The sequence below is a fragment of the Sphaerodactylus townsendi genome, linkage group LG03, assembly GCF_021028975.2.
Source record: "Sphaerodactylus townsendi isolate TG3544 linkage group LG03, MPM_Stown_v2.3, whole genome shotgun sequence".
Classification (NCBI taxonomy): domain Eukaryota; kingdom Metazoa; phylum Chordata; class Lepidosauria; order Squamata; family Sphaerodactylidae; genus Sphaerodactylus; species Sphaerodactylus townsendi.
Window position 1 is genome coordinate 64,348,685 of NC_059427.1, and position 19,588 is coordinate 64,368,272.

Sequence of the window (19,588 nt, forward strand, 5' to 3'; positions counted from 1 at the left end):
CCTGCGCGCCTGCTCGAGCGGCGCAGGGCAGGGGGGTCCCCAGGCCTCAGCGACGCGCCGGAAGCCCAGGGACAAGGTGAGTGCCGGGTGGGGGAGTCGAAGTGAAGCCGCTGCCGTTCGCTCGGCAGCGGCTTCACTGCGGCATTTCCCCAAAAAGAGCGCTAGGAAGCGCTCTGGGGAAACGCCGGCTCCAGGCTGGGCGGGCGGCGCGAGGGTGGCGCGGCTGCGCTGCAGCTGCGCCCCTCGTGCGAATGGCGGCCTGGAGACGGTGTTTTTACCGTCTCCAGGCCGTCATTTTCTGCCCGTGCGGAAACGGCCTCGGTTTCTATTGTGAACTGGCCGGCTGGCTTTGGCTTTTATTCCAGATAAGACCATGCCATAGATCAAGGCACCATGATACTGGCAGTTTTATTTTTGATGATCACCAATCATTGTTCTGCTTGCGTATTTTATTTCTAGTACTGGCATACTGGCAACCGTAATCATTCTCAAAGTGAGAATAATGGAAAAATGCATTTCTTTATGGGCAAGTCATTTGATGTTTTTCTTTATTTTTACATTTTTCAGGTTCTCTCTCTGTTGATCAATGCTGCTTATAAACCCAGCCGTGTTCTTAGAGAAATACAATTGGATGAGGAAGCTGCGTGGCATGGATATGGAGAAACCCTGAAAGCAAAGTAAAGTTTTAAAAGTTGCATGGCTTCTGTAATTTAAAAAAATGGTTAATTATAATCCAGGAGCCCACTTGATAATCATATATTATTCTTGCTACAGGTATAAAGGAAAGAGCTATCGTGCCACAGTGGAAGTTGTAAGAACAGCTGATCGGGTGGCAGAATTCTGTAGGCAGACCTGCATCAAACTGGAGTGTTGTCCAAATCTCTTTGGGCCTCAAATGGTGCTCGACAAATGTTCAGAGAACTGCTCTGTTTTGACAAAAACCAAATATAGTGAGTAACAATATTGCAGATTATCTGTGTTAATTGATGCAAAAATCCATGTGAAAACCCCATGAATGAAATGTATAGCCCAATCCAAATTGAGGAAGGGGTGTGCTGAAAGGCCATTGGAGTGTTTGCCCTCTCAGCCAGTGGCGTAAGTATCACTTACACTGGCTTGGAGGACAAACAGGGTGGCTGGTGCTCCAGATCTCCACAGCATCCAACTCCACGGCTCCAGAGTTGCGTCAGTTTAACTTTTAGGACAGCGCAACTGGGTTGTTCCTGGAAGCGGAGTCCACTCCCACTGAGCTTTCGTCCCAGGAACATTGGTGATGGGGAGGGCACTCTGTTTTTCCCTGTGGAGGACTTTTGGGTGACTGGGGAGGCTTTTTGTTTCTTCTGCCTCATCCTGTCCCTGGCTGCCTCTGGGAACTGGATTGGCTCTTAGCGAGTTGAGAAATAGTGTTGATTTTTGTCACTATTTGCAAAACACATTTTGCAGTAAATGCAGCCCAGTGTGCTTAAAGTTCCTGGTCATATCCCCCTTAGTTTGTTTGTGCGGAAGAACCAGTGTGTCGGAATCATATTACTATGCTACGTTGACCCTGTGTCCATTATTCATCCATATAAAGTTAAGATTAATTTCAAAGAGTACTTGTTAAGTATAATTGTCCTTACCTGTTTTTTCATAATCTCAATGTTGAGGTTGTTAAGTTCGTATCAGCGCTCCTTGTGGAAAAGAATCGGGTAGTTCAGAATAACACCCAATTTCTTCATAATTTATCATAAATGTTTCTTTCTTGTGCCTTGGGGGGGAGAAAAAGTTGAATACAATTTTGTATTGGCATCCAGAAAAATAAGCACTTAGGGCTACTTCTAGATGACTGTAACTGGTCCCTGGATTAAAAAAAAAAGCCATATTATATGCTATTTCCAGTTAAGCCTTTGTGAAGTACTAAATCTTCCCTTTGTTCTGTGCTGTCTCTACTGTCAGAGGTAAGCTCTTCATTGGTCACCCCTCAGTCGGACACACTCCACTTCTTCCCTTCTGCTTCTGCTAGCAGACAACTTTTGTTGCTTTACGAACTCTCTCTATGTTCATACTTCTAATCTCTTTGTTTTCTTTCCCCCTCTATGTCTTTCCATCATGGTTCCTACATATTCTTCTCCATGTATGGTATTTCATCTTTATGCTCAGCTAGCTGGATCCACAGTAGGGACAGTGCAATTTCTTCCTTTCATCGCTTCCACACAGTTCATAACCTATACTCAGAGGAGACTGAATCTTAACTATTGTATTGACATCAAAACAATTGGCTTGCCCCAAGAATAACTGTGCCAGTGTTGTATTACTGAATACGTTCTGTGCTGTTGGTCAGCCTTTTTAAGGTGGATACCCAAGTGCTATTTTCTAAAGATCAAATAACCCACATTTACAAAATCCAAAATAATTCCTATTTGTAAAGTCTCTTACTGCTATGAACTAAGACATGATGATGACTCTTGAAGTTTCATGGCAAGAAACTCTTCTTTTAAATTCCTGTAGCTCATTACTATGGGAAGAGAAGAAACAAAAGGATTGGCCGGCCGCCAGGTATCCACAGCAACATAGAAGCAAGCATGAAGAAGGCAAGCAAGAAAAGAAAGAAGCGGAAAAACTTCTTTGTTCATAAGAAGAAACGATCTACCTCTGTGGATAACACACCAGCTGGTTCACCTCAAGTATGCCGTTATTAAGAGAGAATTTTAATGCCTCCTCTCCTGGATACGATATGCTGATGTCAGAATATGTTTTCTGTACCATTTCAGGGCAGCGGGGGTGAAGATGATGATGACCAGGATGAAGTGGATGAAGAATCCCTAACAGAGGACAGCGCCTCAGACCACCAAGATGAACTGCTGGAAGAATCTGAAGTGTCAGAGAAGAAATCACTGTCTTCCTCACCAACACAGAGCGAGCAGTCACATTTTGTGGCTCAAGACCGGGACAAAAGGAAAAGGAAGCTACGTACTTTTTCTTTCTCAGATGATGAAAATAAGCCTCCTTCACCAAAGGTATGTCTGACATTAAAAAAAAAATCTTAGCAGGGAAGAAGTATAAAATAATTTCTCCTGACAAGTATTGGAACTTTTAAAGGACATCTTTTTTAAAAAAAATAATAACCCACCAATTGGCTGCATTGTTCTTACATATTGGAGCTGCTTCACTGGCAGCCTTCCAGCAGCAGGGATTCTCAGTCTAGGCAGACCCTTCATAAAGCAGGGAGTTGGACTAGATGACCTGTATTTTATTCTGTGATTCTGTGCATTGAAGACAAGTACACATGCACAACTCCACCCTTTGCTTGTGATTGGTCACCCCCAGTGCTGACATGGCACAGGAATACTCCATAGGTGGGGTAGTCATGCATGCTGCATGTAGTGCTTGTATACATGGAGCCAGCTTGGAGGCACTTGCTTCCTTGCAAGACTCTGAGCTTTAGGTTGGGTCAAAATGTGCTGTTCCTAAAAACTCTGGTTCTTGGGATTAGACCAACCTTGGCTCTAGTGTATAGGTGATCATTTAAAAATAGCATCAAAATCCATTGTGCTGAATAGACAGTGGGTTCAGTAGTCTGGAGATCAGTGGTAAGTTCTGATACCCAGACCCAACCCGGAGGTTGGCAAGCTGTTTGTGTAATTTAAAGGGGGGGGGGGGGGGGGAATCCAGCTTTGGCTAACGATGTACTCAACAACAACCAACAGTCCACCCTTCAAAGCAGCCATTTTCTCCAGGGGAGGTGGCTTCAGTGGCCTGGAGATCAGTGGTAAGTTCAGATCTTCAGGCCCCAAGTGGAGGTTGGCAAGCAGTTTGTGGGACTCAATCCTGCATGCTGGACTCAGCGCACCAAGTCCAGCACAGAGGATCGGACCCACTTCTCCCCTCACCTCGAGCCCAGAGATCTTGGGAAGGGAGGTGGGGCCCCTGATCCTGCATGCTGGAGTCAGTGTGCTGAGTGCAGCATGCAGGATTGGACCCACTTCTCCCCCCATCTTGCTTCCCAAAGCCTGGTCTTGCTAATGGACTTGCCTGTTGGGGAGCAGTCTGGTGGTGGCGGTGAGTGGTGTAAAGCATCAGGCGGCAACAGACAGCAGTGTAAAGCGTCAGGCAGCTACTGGCAGCAGTCTGAGGTGGCGGGCCTCACGGGTAAGGTTGTGAAGTGTTTGGGAGGCATCAGGAAAGGTAGCAAAAGTGATAAACATCAGCACAGGAGAGCTGGCCATTTGCCGTGCAGGATTCACAGGGCTTGGCTGCAAAAGAGTCCTGCACAACAATTTGCTAAGGGTTCATCATCGGACATTCCAAAAACTTAGACAATTATAGGTTAGGATTGTTTCTGGGAAATTGAGCTTTCAGTTAATATTAATAGATCAAAATGCTCTAAGCATATTAAAACCATATGAAATAATTAGAATTTAAAAGAAATTCTGTTTTTAATACAGATTTAATGTGACTGATTCTTTGAACTATGTTAAAAATTACAGCTTGCAACTTATAGTACATAACCCAAACTTTGATTCAGGGTGTGTGGCACAATGTTGAATTTTTGTGTGTAAATGTTTACCTAGTTAATAGTCTGAGCAGAATGGTATATACAATTATTAATATGCTAGTTACTAGTATACTTTGCCATCAGTAGCAGAAACAAATTAACACACCTTGCACTACATTGCCAAGCAACAGAAAAAATATAAAAAAATATAAACTCCCTATAAAAATAGGGAGAAAATCCCAATTGTGCTACACTGGATGGATAATACTAAGCCGTGCACACATTATTGGGATGAGTAAAGAGTGGGATGGTGGAAGGGTAAGAGGTTTGGCTGTGTATAAAAATAGATATGTTCCATTGAACAGCTTATGGTTGCTTGGTTTTGTTGTATTTCCCCTCAAAATAATACCCCATTTGTGCACAATTTTGTCCTGCAATAGCAAGGCATATATTTTTGTACACCTGTGAATGCCGAGATTCTTTGGAATTCTGCATTGGAGTATATGGATAGCATTTCTTGAGTTAGCTTCGTCAATGCAAGCTTCTCCTGGTTATCCAAACAACTGGCACTGAGAATTCAAAATGGTTGGTTCATGGTGTGGAGTACATTAACTGATATGGAGTTCCATTTGAGAGGTTTGTAGAGGAAAAAAAAGTAGCGTGTATTCAATAGTCTTGTTTTGTAATTGGGTTTTGTGGAACAGGAAATCAAGATAGAAGTTGGTGAAAAGCTGCAGCTGGATAGCAACCCTTTGGAATGGAGCGTAGCTGATGTTGTGCGATTCCTCAGGTCCACAGACTGTGCTCCATTAGCTAGAATATTTCTGGATCAGGTAATACACTATCTGTGTTTCCTTAATGTTAACTGCCAGTTAAACAGATGGAACAGGTTATCTTGCTAAAAAGAAATGGAATGGCATCTATCCCAGTGATATTATGGCAAAAATGGCCTTTATGATCCCCATGTTTATACTTTTTTTGCCATCAAGTCACATCTGACCTATGATGACCCCCTAGTAGTTTTCAAGGCAAGTGACGTTAAGAGGTGATTAGCCATTGCCAGCCTCCTCTGTTGTAACCCTGGTATTCCTTGGAGTTTGCCCATCCAAATACTTGTCAAGGTAAGTCCTGCTTAGCTTCTGAGATCTGATGAAATCAGGCTAACTTGGCTATCCAGGTCCGGGCACATTTATATTTCCCTAAGAATATTATATTGCTCAGTATCTTGTAAGCTTGTTTGTTAGGTTTCAGTTGCACAACAAATTTACCACTGTTCTGAGCATCATGATGGATGCCTGTTTAGTTCAGAATGGAGCTATAGTTTTCTTTCTTTTTTTAATGGAGAAAATGCAGTAAATTTTTGATTGAAACCAGAACTAAGAAGCAGAAAGAAGACCTTAAATTCTGACTCTCTGTTTGTTTTGTTCGTTGGCAGGAAATAGATGGACAGGCACTTCTCCTTCTTACTCTTCCTACTGTTCAGGAATGCATGGATTTGAAGCTTGGTCCAGCCATTAAACTTTGCCATCACATTGAAAGAGTGAAATTTGCCTTCTACCAGCAGTTTGCTAACTAGGAGAGGGGGGCAGCAAGTTGAAACTGAATTTTTGAAGCACAACTGCAGTCTCCTGCTCTTCCTTCAGCAGGGGAAGTCAAGGAAGATCTCATGGAAACTGCTTATAAACTGGCATTTGCAGCCTTGCACTTTGAGAGAAGGGAAAAGACTCCTGGAGCAAAATGTTAATGCATTCCTGGCTATCTTCTCAAATAATGCTCATTCTGTACATCAGAGCTTTTTCTTCTAAGAAATAAAAGTGGTTTGATGTCTCTCCTCTGAGGGGAGAAATACTGTTTTCTTGTTATGGTCTGGAAAGAGCCAAACTGACAGCATGTCTAAGGGAATGCAATTTGGTGGAAATCTCCCCTTAACATTCACAGGACTGTCCCAATGTTCTTTGTCTTAAAATAATACTTTAAAAGGAAAGCTTAGTGCGTCAAGGTGAGGTGGCCAAAAGCCTGTAAACAAAAAAGTATAGTCAAGTTTTACTTGTTTGTGATGTTATTTTGGAGCTTGCTTTCTACCTCTGCAAATTGAAAGTGCTACAAGATAAATACATTCATTTGAAAAGATCCTATAGGGCTACACAACAGGTATTTTGCTGAAGTCCAGATATTCTGTTTCTAATGACAGAAGCTCTGTGTCTTTAGTAGACAGTTTTCCCTGTCATGAAAAGGTGGTGATAAAGGAGAGGCTTGTTGAAATTTCTGCCTGAAATGCTGCTGTTAAAGGCCCAAAAATTTTAAAAAAGAAGAAACGTAAATGTTAGCATATGGTTCTCCTTTTAACAAAAAGCTGCAGAGAAACAGTGACACCTACATTAATGCAATTTGTTCTCTGTGAAAAGATGTTAGTAAGATGCTGTTTTTGAAGGGAAAATGAACTGATAACGGGGATGATGTTTTCTCTCTTGTAATCATTTGTTTGAAAACTGAGCCCTATGTTAAAGAGGGATAAGTAGAAAGGTACAGCTCATACCAGTTCTCAGATATTATGAGTTTTTTCAGATAATTGTTGTTGTCTCATAAAAGCATGAATAGAATGGTCTTTCCCTCTTCTAGTTAAGTATACAATGGAACATTACTTATGATGTTTTTTGTGACACAGTTCATACAGTACATATGACTGCGGGTCACATTGACAGATGGGGTTCCATGAATCTCCTCATGATTTCCCTGGCTTAATGTAGAGAAAACTCAACAATATGTTTTCAGTTTCTTTTGCTGATTAATGCTTGTCCATAGAACAGCTTCCTGCTATTGCAGCAACTCTCGGTCGCTGCATAACTACTGAAGAATTACAGCTGAATTCTGTAGAGTGAGTGTGGTTCAAACTGATTAGGATCCAGGTTTTTTGCATTTTTTCCCCTCTGCTGAGATATCCTTTCTGTCCATTATATTTGTGTTAAATTTGAAACATATTTGGCCACTTTGATCTCTGGATATTTGGGATGTACAAGTTGAAACTTGTATTTCTGGGGATTGTCTGGGAACATCCATGTTTAGGACATCCTGTTTTGGACAAAGATGTCTTAAAGGAACTTTCGTTTAAAAGAGCTTCCTATCTATGTGAGATCCTTGAAGGTGGCTGCTGAATGATTCTCCAGAGCTTTCATACTTTGGGATTCAGCCAAAGTAGATCTAGTAGATGGAATGCTCTGTAAATTAACTCATAAGCTGAGTTTACAGCTATATTTGTATATTGAAGTTCGTACTATTCAGCTGGTCATTTCATTATAAGAAATAGATTTTGTGTGTGAGTGATCACCTCTATTTGGCACAGGAAAAACTCAGTTTTCCCATTATTCAACTTCAGTGTATCTTTTGCTCTGTTAAATGGGCAGCTACTGGGTACCTTTTGACAAAAAAAATCATAAAGGTAATCATAAGAACTTCATATATACACATTTTTATGTGTAATATTTTTCAGGGTTTTTTAAGTAAAAGTTCATACTTCATGCATTGCTGTAAATAATTCAACCGTTTTTGAGGCCAGTGGAGTAGGTGCTGGCTATCCAGGATATATTTATAAGCTGATATTTCTGTCTTTGGTCCCAGTGGGATCCATGTAGGGAGTTTCAAAAACAGAGATCTTTCCATTGTTACTCTTAGTAAGTCATTTCTATGCAACACACGGGTACTTGTATTTCTTGAGGCAGTTCTTTTGGGCTGGGGTGTAAAAGGTTTGACACAATCTACAAAGCATTCACTTCCTAAATAGTTCTGAAATATTCTCATACTTCAGTAAAAATGTGACTTCATCTACAAAACCCTTCATCTCTTTTCATTTATTGCCCAAATAGTTTCAGTTGGAGTCTTATCTGACTTAGTACTGATGTGACATTTAAAAGGCTCTTGTGCTATTGTAGAGAAATGGGGGAAAGTCTGCAAAGTTAGATAACATTGTATATTTTACTGTGCCAATGATATTCCCACTCTGAGTGAGTGCCTGCATACCTCATTGGCTTTAAGCTCTGCTGTATACATTTCCCAAAGTAGAGATCAGAGAAAGGTAAACATAATTTTCATGTCTCTATGGGCTAGCCATTACACAAAGACCTACATTAAAATAAATAATTATGTACTGCTCACTTAGATGTGGGCAATAAAGCAGATTTTCCTGATTGTTTTTTTTTTAAACTGCAGTTTTCCAAGAGGAGCTAGAAAAATATTAACCTGTAAAATTGATCCATATTAAAGCACATAGAGTGTTTCACACTACTAATAAAAACTGAAATGGCCCTGGACTTAACACACTGAGTATAGGTGCCACTTCTGTAATGCTTAGAAGAGTAACAATTCAGTAATACATGGAACTTGTACCAAATTCTGGGTTTGAAGAAAACTGGGCTTAGGGAGAGAATTTGACAATGTTATAATTTCTGTATCTGTCATATGTAAATCCTAGTATAATTGAGCCATTAAGGGGAACCTTAATTTTCCCTATCCCATAAATGCTTTGGAAGAAGATAGAATTAGTCAGTTATTAAATTAATAGCAATATATTGTAACATTTACTTTCTGACTCTGGCACATCTTTTTCGTACAGTGTGCAGAGGTTTTGTATGCATTACTCACCAAAGGCTAATGAGCTCAAAGGAGTTTAATAGTATATGAGAAGTAGAATATTTCATAAATATGCCAAATTGTGAAGTTTAGCTCCAGAACAGGCAGTGTACATATTTGCCTCTGCCTCTCTGTAAATATTGTGAAGTTTTATTAATTTCACACAAGATGTGTTGCCAAATGTCAGACTACCAAGAACAAAGATCAATATTCTACACAAAGCAAATTTTAGCAATTTTCAGCTTTGTCTAAGATTGTTGCCTACTGTGAAAATTTTCAAAATACCCAAGATTTGCTAAGCACAAAGGAATCGCCTTTGCCTGAAAACCTCATAAGTGTATGCTTGCTTGCTAGGAACTTGTTCTGACATTTTAACTTTTACCAAATCATTCTTATGTGAACTTGCTTAAGGGGGAAAGTTAGGATGGATTTTGAGCAGTGATGTTAACTGCATGTGTGCAATACCTCTGCCACACACACACACTCTTGCACTGTGGCAGTGAACTCGGATGATGTCAATTACATTATATAGGAGCAAAACTGGAAGAGGCTATTAGTACAATGGCTGTTCCATATTAGCTATCTGCTCATCAGAACCTGTAGACTATAGGTGTCAAACTCCTGGCCCTCCAGATGTTATAAACTACAGTTCCCATCATCCCCTGCCAGCATCATGCTGGCAGGGGATGATGGGAACTGTAGTTCATAACATCTGGAGGGCCGTGAGTTTGACACCTGTGCTGTAGACAGTCCTCACACTGCAATTTCTCAGTCAAACAGCAAGAATTGCTGAACATTGAAGAAGGCAGCAAGTTGCTTCTTCCAGACCCCAAGTGTTGTGGCATCAAATGTGTAGGAGTAGTACTGATCAGCTGGGACTTGAGTGGCTGGATAGAAGTAATTGAAAAGAAGACTTTGTCCGTTTAACCATGACTTGGGACAGTTGCTTTGACTACGTCTGTTAAAACTTCATGCCAGTCATCATCTGCTACTATCCTGTTTCACCATTACCTAGCACATTCGTGTACATACATGCATACACCCATTCTTTCCATCCTCCTCTAAACCAATTCTGTTGATGTTTACAGACAATCAGAAATCTCTTGGAAGAGCCCCTAGGGCAGGTACTGCCAGCATATATGTTGATCTATTTGTTGTAATAGTTCATTGGACATGCACTTTTCCTGCTTTGTTCTTTTTTATTTTTTAAGAATTTTAAAATGTATATTGTGTTGCCCCTCCTGCTTGCTGTATTTTTCCTTGATTTTAATATATATAAATACATATATAAATATATATGCGTGCATTAAGGGTAAAATATAAAAATGGAGAAATATGCACATGAAAATATTCTCTTTTGCTGAATAGGTATATCAGTTAAAGGGTTTTAAAATATTTTAGATTATTTTGCTTGTTTTTTTCTGTAAAAGAATGTATATAATTTTGTGGTACTTCATGACCGTTTTAAGTGGTTGTAAGAAAATTAAAAACACTTAAATTGCTGTTTGCTTCCTTTTGTGTCAATAAGTTGAATATTGTTCAGTGTCATTGGGAAAGAGCATTACCATAGTCATACATAACATGTCACTGGGGCTGCTTCAAGACGATGTAAGTCATCAGGGTTGGTCGGGCAAGATTCGCCGCTGCCGACCCATCCCCTGGGACCGCTTTGCAGATGAACGGTCCCAGAAACAGCCAGGGACGCATGGCGCCGCGAGAAAGCCGACCGGGCGCCCAGCCGACCCGGCAGAAGCCGCTGAGGCCTGGAGACACGCCCCCCCTGGCCCTGCGTGCCTCTTTCAGCGTCGCAGGGCAGGGGGGCGTGTCCCCAGGCCTCGGCGACACACCGGAGGGCCGGAGACTAGGTAAGTAAAGGGTGGGGGTGGGGGGGAGAGCGCCTTGGAGCCGCTGGCAAGCCGCTCAATCGGGCAGTAGCTCCAAGCCGGGTATTTTCAACAACCTCGCTCCCCGAAGCCGTAGGTTGGGGAAATGCCGGCTTCACATGCGCGAGGGCTAGGCACAGCTGCACAGCAGCTGTGCCCCCTGTGCGAATGGCTCCCTGGGGACGGCATTTTTGCCGTCCCCAGGCCGCCATTTAACGCCCGTGCGGAAAGGGCCTGGGGGCCCAAAGATTAAAGTTCCAAGTATTTTACAATTGTCCCTCTCAGCAATAAACTTGCCCTATACAATAAAATCTCTTTTCATTTTAAATCCCTCAGATAGATATGTCTGCAGACTGCTAGTGTCAAAACTGTTGGTTGCAACAGTTAAGAGTTCCGAGTTAGTATTTTACCTTGGTTAATGAAAACCACAAATAATTTCATCCCAAGGCAGTAATAATCGATGAGACTCCACCCCCACTCCCAGTAAAACTTCCAGATGACTTTTTTGTTTATTAAAAGAGGTCTTGAAAAGGTGTCAGAATAGGTTACAGGGTTGTGCCTGTGCCTAACAATACCACCCTTGACAAGAGTTAACCTTTCTAAGCCCAGTGACTTCAGAGAACTGCCCTGCTCATTTTTTACTTTGATTTCTTTAATGGAGCTATAGAATCAAAATCTGATAGCAAGTCTGACCTTCATTTAAATCAAATCATATCTAGGCTTGCGTGAAGGACCTAAGAAAATTGATGTATACAAATGGTGCCTAATGCTACTCCAAAGCTGGGAGCATGCAAAGGTGGAAAAACCTGACTGTGAAGGGTTAATTCTTCACAGCCTGTTGCGACAGTGATGTGCTGGGAGTGCCAGAACTCAAGGCTGTTCACAGGATTACTGGTTGGAACTCTTGGAACTGGCGGATTCAAACATATTTCGTATTTCTGCATTAAACCTGTTGGCAGGAAAAGGGCATTTGAGGGAAAAAGACCCTATTCCAGCCAAAGAGTGGAATATACTTGTAGAGAAATGAAATTTCCTAGATTAGGTTCTAAAAACAGATTAGTTCATCTACTGAACTTTGTGTGAGAACCAAAAAAGCTGGCTGAATGAAAGAGATGGTGTCAGATAGGAACCATTATCTAGCCAGAAGGGGAATTTAAAGTTTGTGTGGGAGAATTCCTATCCCTAGTTCTGACAGGAGAATGTAGTGCTGGCATAGCTTTAAAAGGGAATGAGATTCATAAAAAGTAGGTCTTTCAGTTAGTATTAGCCTTGGTGACTAAAGGGGGTACCTGCACATTCACAGGCAGTAAACCTCTGAATACCAGTGCCAGGATGCAGCATCAGGGGAAAGCCGCAGCCTCTATGCCCTGATATTAGTAGCCCTCTCGAGGAACTGGCTGGCCACTATTGTGACAGGATGCTGGACTCGGGGGGGGTGGGGGGGGCTGGTCTAATCCAGCAAGGCTCTTCTTATGTTCACTTGTGCATCTTTTGTATGCAGGGAAACGTTCTTCAGTGAAGACAAAACTTTCTAATTAATGTGGAAGTGGTTCCATGACTTGTTCTCTGGCCCAAAAACAAATGCTTCTGAATGCTGAAAACAGTTGATACAATGTACACCATACAATAAAGTGTATCTTCACTTATTATATAATTCAGCCACAGAAAATGCCAAAGACTCTGGGTTGATTTCCACATTCCTGATACAGAATCACCTCGCAAGATTTTGTCTTGTGACCTATGGCAAGACAAATATTAGATCACACATTTATATGCCTTTTCTTAGATATTTGGTCATTGACCGTAAATAAAGTCGTCTTCTTCCTTTACTTAGTTGATAGTATAGCAGATGACTCATCATCAAAGGGCAAAGATCAATTCAATGCTGATGGGTGTCCCATTCACCATTACAACTGTAATTCATGGTAAGAAGTAGCTACTTGCAAACATAAAAGTACCTTGTTTCAGGAGAGGGAAATTATTCCAATCTTAATCATTTAACTGTTAGTGTATAATCACATAGGCCTGGACCTAGGCTATATAACGCTTGTATGTTTCTGTCTCACTTTTAATGTAATACTCTCTAAATTGTACCATGTATCGAAGGCACTAAATGGAATGTCTACCAAGGGATGAAAACAGAGTGGGGGGTGAAGTTCATGATTTTGCATCAGCTACAGCAATACTGAGAGCCTTTGTGTTTGTTGAGCAAAGCTTGGGAAAACTTCAAGATTCATAAACTCATTTCAAGTCCTGGATTCAATTTGTTGGGGGCACCACCAGAGTGGAATTCAACATTTGCTACTGAAGATTTTGGTTGGATCATTATCCTAGATGCAGACACTCTCTTAATAGCTGTCTCTGTGTTAATATTATATTTGTTGACAAAGCCTTGTTCAGAAATAGGCCGACAGCTGCATGTTTTGTCCATTCATTTGTGCCAAAAATGTGGCAGGTTCCTTACACTGGCAAGTATTGCATGCCCTTGATTAATTTCCCTACTACATTTTCATAAAGCTATTAAGAAAGGCACTCTCCATAATCCCCATTTTGGATACATGTCTTTTCTGCTCTTGTAATACAGGCTTTTAGTTGCATGTTCCCTTAGCCTTACATGCTACTTTAATTCTATATAGACCTCACCTGGAATATTGTGTATAGTTCTAGGCACCACAATTGAAGAAGGATATTGACAAGATGGAATGGGTCCAGAGGAGGGCAACCAAAATAGTAAAAGGTCGGGAATCCATGCCCTATGAGGAGAGACTTAAGGAGCTGGGTATGTTTAATTTGGTGAAGAGAAGGTTATGTGGTGATTAGCAGCAGTTGGAGTCTCTTTACTCTTCTGAACTTGATAATTCTGCTCACCCTAGTCAGAGAAATAGTCCAAAAAGTCTGTTGGACTTGGTAAATTTGGCCATTGGGTCTCAGTTACACAAGGGCTGATTCTGCATGGGCCAAAAACAGTGGTGTGAAAACAGTATAAACCCTTTTACACCATTTTAAACCCTTTTACACCATTTTCACACCATTTTCAAACTGCTGTTTTTGGCCCATGCGGAATCAGCCAAGGAGACAATAAAACTACGATAGGCTAAAATGCATTAATACATACAGAGTGGCACAGTGCTTAAAACATTTATGTATGTAAAAAATGAGATTAAACTGAAATATATGGTAGAGATAACATTTCTGCATGAATGGTCAGAGATGCTAAAATGTATTTAATAGGAGTTTTTGTAATCTTCCTATAGCTATCTGATGGTAATACACAGAACAGTAAAGTCAGATTGCTAGAACAGGAATTAGCATGGAAGCTCTGGATTTAGCTTAAGACTTGAAAGGAAAAAATTAAGTGGAAGATTGACTCCAGCGTCTGGGCTCCACACATGCATTGACTCTGCTCCCAAGGGAGCCCTGCAAATTTACCATAAAGCTGAGCCAAAGGCAGCAAATTAAAACAAACCAACAAGAAAAGCCTTCAACAGATGGGAATCATAAAATAGAATAAGTAATTACTACAGGTAAATGGAGATGAAGGCCTGAAGCCCCAAAACATAGCAGAACAAACACATTTACTAACAACTAAAAAATGCTGCCAATCAAATTCTTCAAGCTTGCGAGCCATGGAAATACTACCTTTCTTCAGACACAGTGCTGTTAATGTTGTCAGAAACCCAGATCAGCAATTTTCTCATCCCCAAACTGCTTCCAAACATTAGTAAAAGGATCATCTCAAAGTCATACTAGCAGTGTCAACAACAAAAAAATCTGACAAGGCAAGGGTTCCTTTGAATTTGTAGCAAAGATTTTATTTAGTTACTTTATAATCCACATTTCTCACTGAGGTTCAAGATGGATTACAAAATTTGGCAATGCAATAGGAAGAGTAGAAGATATAATAAATAAACATTGTTGAAATAAACATTGTAATATGATTAGATTTGAAGTTAGAAAACAGTGCAATAGAAGCAGTATAAGACACACTATATGTTGCAGTCAGCTTATGGCAACCCTTACATTGCAACTATGCACAAAATCAGCATCTTGTTTTTGCGTGGTTAAGGAGACTTAGAGCATAATGTCTGCAAGGGCTACCTATCTCTGGTTTGCAAGCCAATGAAGCAGGGCTACTTTGCAAGGATTGCTGTATATTTAAATTAGACTCTGAACTTACATCAAGTCTTTTGTTTTGCCAGTATCACATAGAATTTTTCTGTTAACATTTGCAGCTTGCAGCTTTATCCCTGCAGGTAAGTATTTGATCACTAACAATTGCCAATATTTTATGGATATAATGCACTTATAACTTTTCAGTTTAAAAGTTCTCACAGTGACTGACGAAATACTTTAAATAGCAATACTGTTTTTAATAGACTCTGGTAAAATGGCTGTGGAACTCCCTAAGTAGCAAATTAGGAGGGAGAGCTAATACCCCAGAGGACAGGGCAGTGATGTAAATATAGATTTTATGGAGGGGGTTCAGGGGGGCCATGCCGCCACACACCCCTGGGGGTGTGGCCATGCCTCCCCAAGCCCTGCCCCTGCCCTCAGTGCTTATAAAAGCAGCTCTCCAAGGCCAGGGATGGCAGACTGCCCTGCCCTGCCCTGCCTGCACCCCCACCGGCTGGGCTCCCAGCTGGCAGCTGACAGTCCCTTCTGCCCTCCCCTCGGGGCAGAGATGTAGCTAGGGAAAATGGAGTCCAGTGCAAAATCTGAGTTTTACACACACACGCACACGCACAATGGGCGGCCGCTGTGATGCTGGAATCCTCTCCCAAACAGCATCACTTTCAATGGTGTTTAAACTAGGGAGCCCAGATTCTCTTTTAAATCCACTTTAAAGGGAGAATCTGGGGTCTCCAATTAAAACAACATTGAAAGTGGTGCTGTTTTGGGGTGGATTATCCCCCACCCTGAAATAGCATCACTTTCAATGTTTAAACTGGAGGCCTCAGATTCTCCCTTTAAATCCATGGCGAAGAGGGTGGATTCAAAAGGAGAATCTGGGGAAATTTGCAGGGTGCCTGTTGTCAGGGGTGCAATTGTTAAGCTAGCAGAACCAAACTTTCAGGGTATCTTCAGGAGACAATCCTTCTGATACCACCCAGGTTTGGTGAAGTTTGGTTCAGGGGGTCCAAAGTGATGGACGCTCAAAAGGGTAGCCCCATCTACTATTAGCTCCCATTGGAAACAATGGGGATAGGGCACCCCCTTTAGGGGTCCGTAGCTTTGGACCCCCTGAACCAAACTTCACCAAACCTGGGTGGTATCATCAGGAGACAATTCTGGTGATACCACCTATGTTTAGTGAAGTTTGTTTCAGGGGGTCCAAAGTTATGGATCCTCAAAAAGGTAGTCCCATCTACCATTAGCTCCCATTGGAGACAAACCTGGGTGGTATCATCAGGAGAGTCTCCTAAAGATACTCTGAAATTTTGGTGCTGCTAGCCTAAAAAATGAAAACACATTAAAAAACACATTAAAAACCGAAAACACATTAAAAAAATACAAAAAACCCACAAATGGGTGGTTGGAGCTTTGGACACGTAATGGTGGGGATTAAACCCAAGAACCCCCTCCCCCTTACCTACATCCTTTGGACTGGGTCAAAATTCAAAATGACCTGGATAGATTAGAGAGCGGGGCAAAAACTAACAAAATGAATTTCAACCAAGATAAATGTAAGATACTACACTTGGGCAGAAAAAATGAAATACACAGATATAAGATGGGGACATCTGACTTGACAACAGTGCATGTGAAAGGGATCTGAGAGTCTTAGTAAACAACAAACTAAACATGAGTCAGCAGTGTGATGTGGCAGCCAAGAAAGTCTATGCAATTCTGGGTTGCATCAATAAGAGCATAGTGTCTAGATTGAGGGATGTAACAGTATCTCTCTATTCTGCATTGGTCAGATTTCACTTGGACTACTGTGTCCAGTTCTGGGCACCACAAATCAAGAAGGATATTGATAAGCTAGAATGGGTCCTGAGGAGGGCAACCAAAATGGTAAAAGGACACCCTACAAAAGCTAGGTATGTTTAGGGAGCTAGGTATGTTTCATCTAGAGAAGAAAAGGTTAAGGAGTGACATGATAGGCATGTTGAAGGTGGAGAAAGCTTGTTTTCTGTTGCTTCAGAGACTAGGACAGGGGTCTGCAACCTGCGGCTCTCCAGATGTTCATGGACTACAATTCCCATCAGCCCCTGGGGGTTCCAAAAAGTATAGTAAATTTAAACATGTGTTCATCTTTAAAAGATTGTATATTTTTCCTAGTTATTTTAATAAAAACAGGTTTCAAAGCTAAGACTGTAATTTGTGGTTTTGATTTCACTATACTGAGTCTTTGGACTGTGCTACATGATAAAAATCAAACCACACCTAAAAAGTGTCATTAAGTTCCCTACGGAGTAATATTGAAAAGTAATATATACAGGGATGAGGAAAAACCTAAGTAGCAGTCAGTGACGTAGGTATAGATTTTTTACGGGGGGGGGGGGGGTTGGGGTGAGGCCATGCCCCCACCTGCCTCTGAGGGCGTGGCCATGCCTCCCCAAGCCCCACTCCCAGCCTAAGTGCTTATAAAGGCAGCTCTCCGAGGCAAGGGATGGCAGATTCCCGTGACCATAGCCTCGCCACGGCCTTCCCCACCGGGCTGGAGCTCCCCAGCCGTGGCAGCCAGCTTAGTCTTCTCTCTCTCACTGCCACTCCCAGGCAGAGCGGTAGCTAGGGAAAATAGAGCTCAGTGCAAAATGTGAGGTTTGCGCACCCCCCAATGGGTGACTGCTGTGATGCTGGAATCCACCCCCAAACAACATCACTTTCAATGGTGGCTTGGGTAAATTAGAGCCCAGGACTTTCTCTTTTTTTAAATCCAAATATCTTAAAAGGGAGAATCTGGGGTCGCCAGATAAAACAATATTGGCAGTAATGCGGTGGTGGGGGGGATTATCCCCCACCCTGACAGGACATCACTTTCAATGTTTTAAAGGGGCACCTCAGGTTCTCCGTTTAAATCCATATGCCAAAGGATCTAAGAAGAGGAAGAAAGAGTTTGGATTTATATCTCCCTTTCTCTCTCCTGCAGGAGACTCAAAGGCTTACAATCTCCTTTGCCCTTCCCCCCCTCCACAACAAGTGGGATTTAAAAAAGAGAATCTCTGGGGAAGAATTTGGGGGGTGCCTGCTGTCAGGGTACAAATGTTAAGCTAGCAGCACCAAACTGGCATTCATAGTATCTTTTGAGAGACTCTCCTGTTGATATTACCAGGTTTGGTGAAGATTTGGTTCAGGAGGTTCTGAAAATTATATGGACTCTCAAAAGGTGTAGCCCCTGCATCCTCTATTAACTTCTATCGGGAAACAATGGGGGATGGAGGCACCCTCTTTGGGAGTCCATAGCACTTTGTACCTCCTGGACCAACCTTTCACCAAACCGCGGTATCAGCAGCAGACTATCCTGATGATACTTGAGTGAAGTTGATTCAGGGGAGTCCAAAGATATGGACCACCTCAAATGGGTAGACCCATCTCCTAATACTAGCTTCCATTGGAAACAAATGGGGGATGTTTTCCTCACTTTTGGGAGTCCATAACTTTATACCCCCTGGACCAACCTTCACAAAACCGGGGTGGTATCAGCAGCAGACTATCCTGATGATACTTAGTGAAGTTTGATTCAGGGGGTCCAAAGATATGGACCCTCAAATGGGTAGACCCATCTCCTATTAGTTCCCATTGGAAACAATGGGGGATGGGGCACCCCTTTTGGGGGTCCATAACTTTGGACCCCCTGAACCAAACTTCACCAAACTTGGCTGGTATCATCAGGAGTGTCACCTGATGATAGCCTGAAATTTTGGTGCCGCTAGCCTAAAAACCGCACCCCCTGCAGGCCAAAAAAAAAAAAACACTTAAAAATACAAAAACCCACAAACGGGGGGGGGGGGCAGGCGGAGCTTCGGACATGCCATGGGGCGGGGTCTGAACCCGAGGAACCCCCCCCCCCCTTACCTACGTCCTTGGTAGCAGTACTGCTGGCGATACATCAACTTTTATTAGGAGGAGTAATGAAACACAGCGCTCTAACAGTCTGGTCTCCCTCGAGCGTGTGTGTTGGGGATTATCTCGAACCCTCAGATCTTGCGACGTGGAGGCATGTTAATTTTTAAAAAATGTGTCTTTTTAGATACATCCTACCTTTCATCTTCCAAGCACCGAATGCATCAAATCCATGCAGTTTGTACAAACAACGAACATCATTCGAGGTCATACAAGCGGTAATTCATTCAGGCAAGACACTCTGCCCGATACCCACCTCCTCCCTGCTCAGTTCGCCCTTTCTCGGAAGACGGTCCGGTGAGGCTTCCTCCCCGCTCTCACTGGAGAAATCCCCACTGACTTCCAAGTGGAGACCGGCGACGGCCCGAGCGAAGGGCGGCGAGTACCTCTCCTTACGGTCTCATCCAAGTGCTTCACCCACTGCCAAGATCTTGGAACTTTAAGGAACTAAGCTCCGCCCCGGAGCGGGCTCGCCATTAGTTCCACCTTCGAGACCTCAAGCTAAGCCAATCGGCATTGACAGGCGTCATTCGGCGGCCCA

General features: G+C 42.3%; 1 protein-coding gene and 1 long non-coding RNA gene across 4 annotated transcripts in view; one reads left to right on the forward strand and one right to left on the reverse strand.

The window, feature by feature from the left end:
• SFMBT1 (Scm like with four mbt domains 1) overlaps positions 1-9,694 on the forward strand; it is a 101,961-nt gene extending 92,267 nt beyond the window's left edge. For all 3 annotated transcript variants that reach the window (XM_048488143.1, XM_048488142.1, XM_048488144.1), the window contains 6 exons: positions 568-677; positions 775-950; positions 2,488-2,663; positions 2,751-2,996; positions 5,179-5,307; positions 5,910-9,694. In XM_048488143.1, coding sequence (XP_048344100.1) covers positions 568-677; positions 775-950; positions 2,488-2,663; positions 2,751-2,996; positions 5,179-5,307; positions 5,910-6,050 — 978 coding nt within the window. In that variant the 3' untranslated portion in view covers positions 6,051-9,694. The remainder of the gene's footprint in view (positions 1-567; positions 678-774; positions 951-2,487; positions 2,664-2,750; positions 2,997-5,178; positions 5,308-5,909) is intronic.
• Positions 520-19,469, reverse strand: LOC125428299. Its single transcript, XR_007243801.1, has 3 exons — positions 19,304-19,469; positions 1,620-1,747; positions 520-666 (listed from the first exon to the last, which is right to left on the reverse strand). It is a non-coding gene; the product is annotated as an uncharacterized LOC125428299 (long non-coding RNA).
• Between the last annotated feature and the right edge of the window lie 119 nt (positions 19,470-19,588).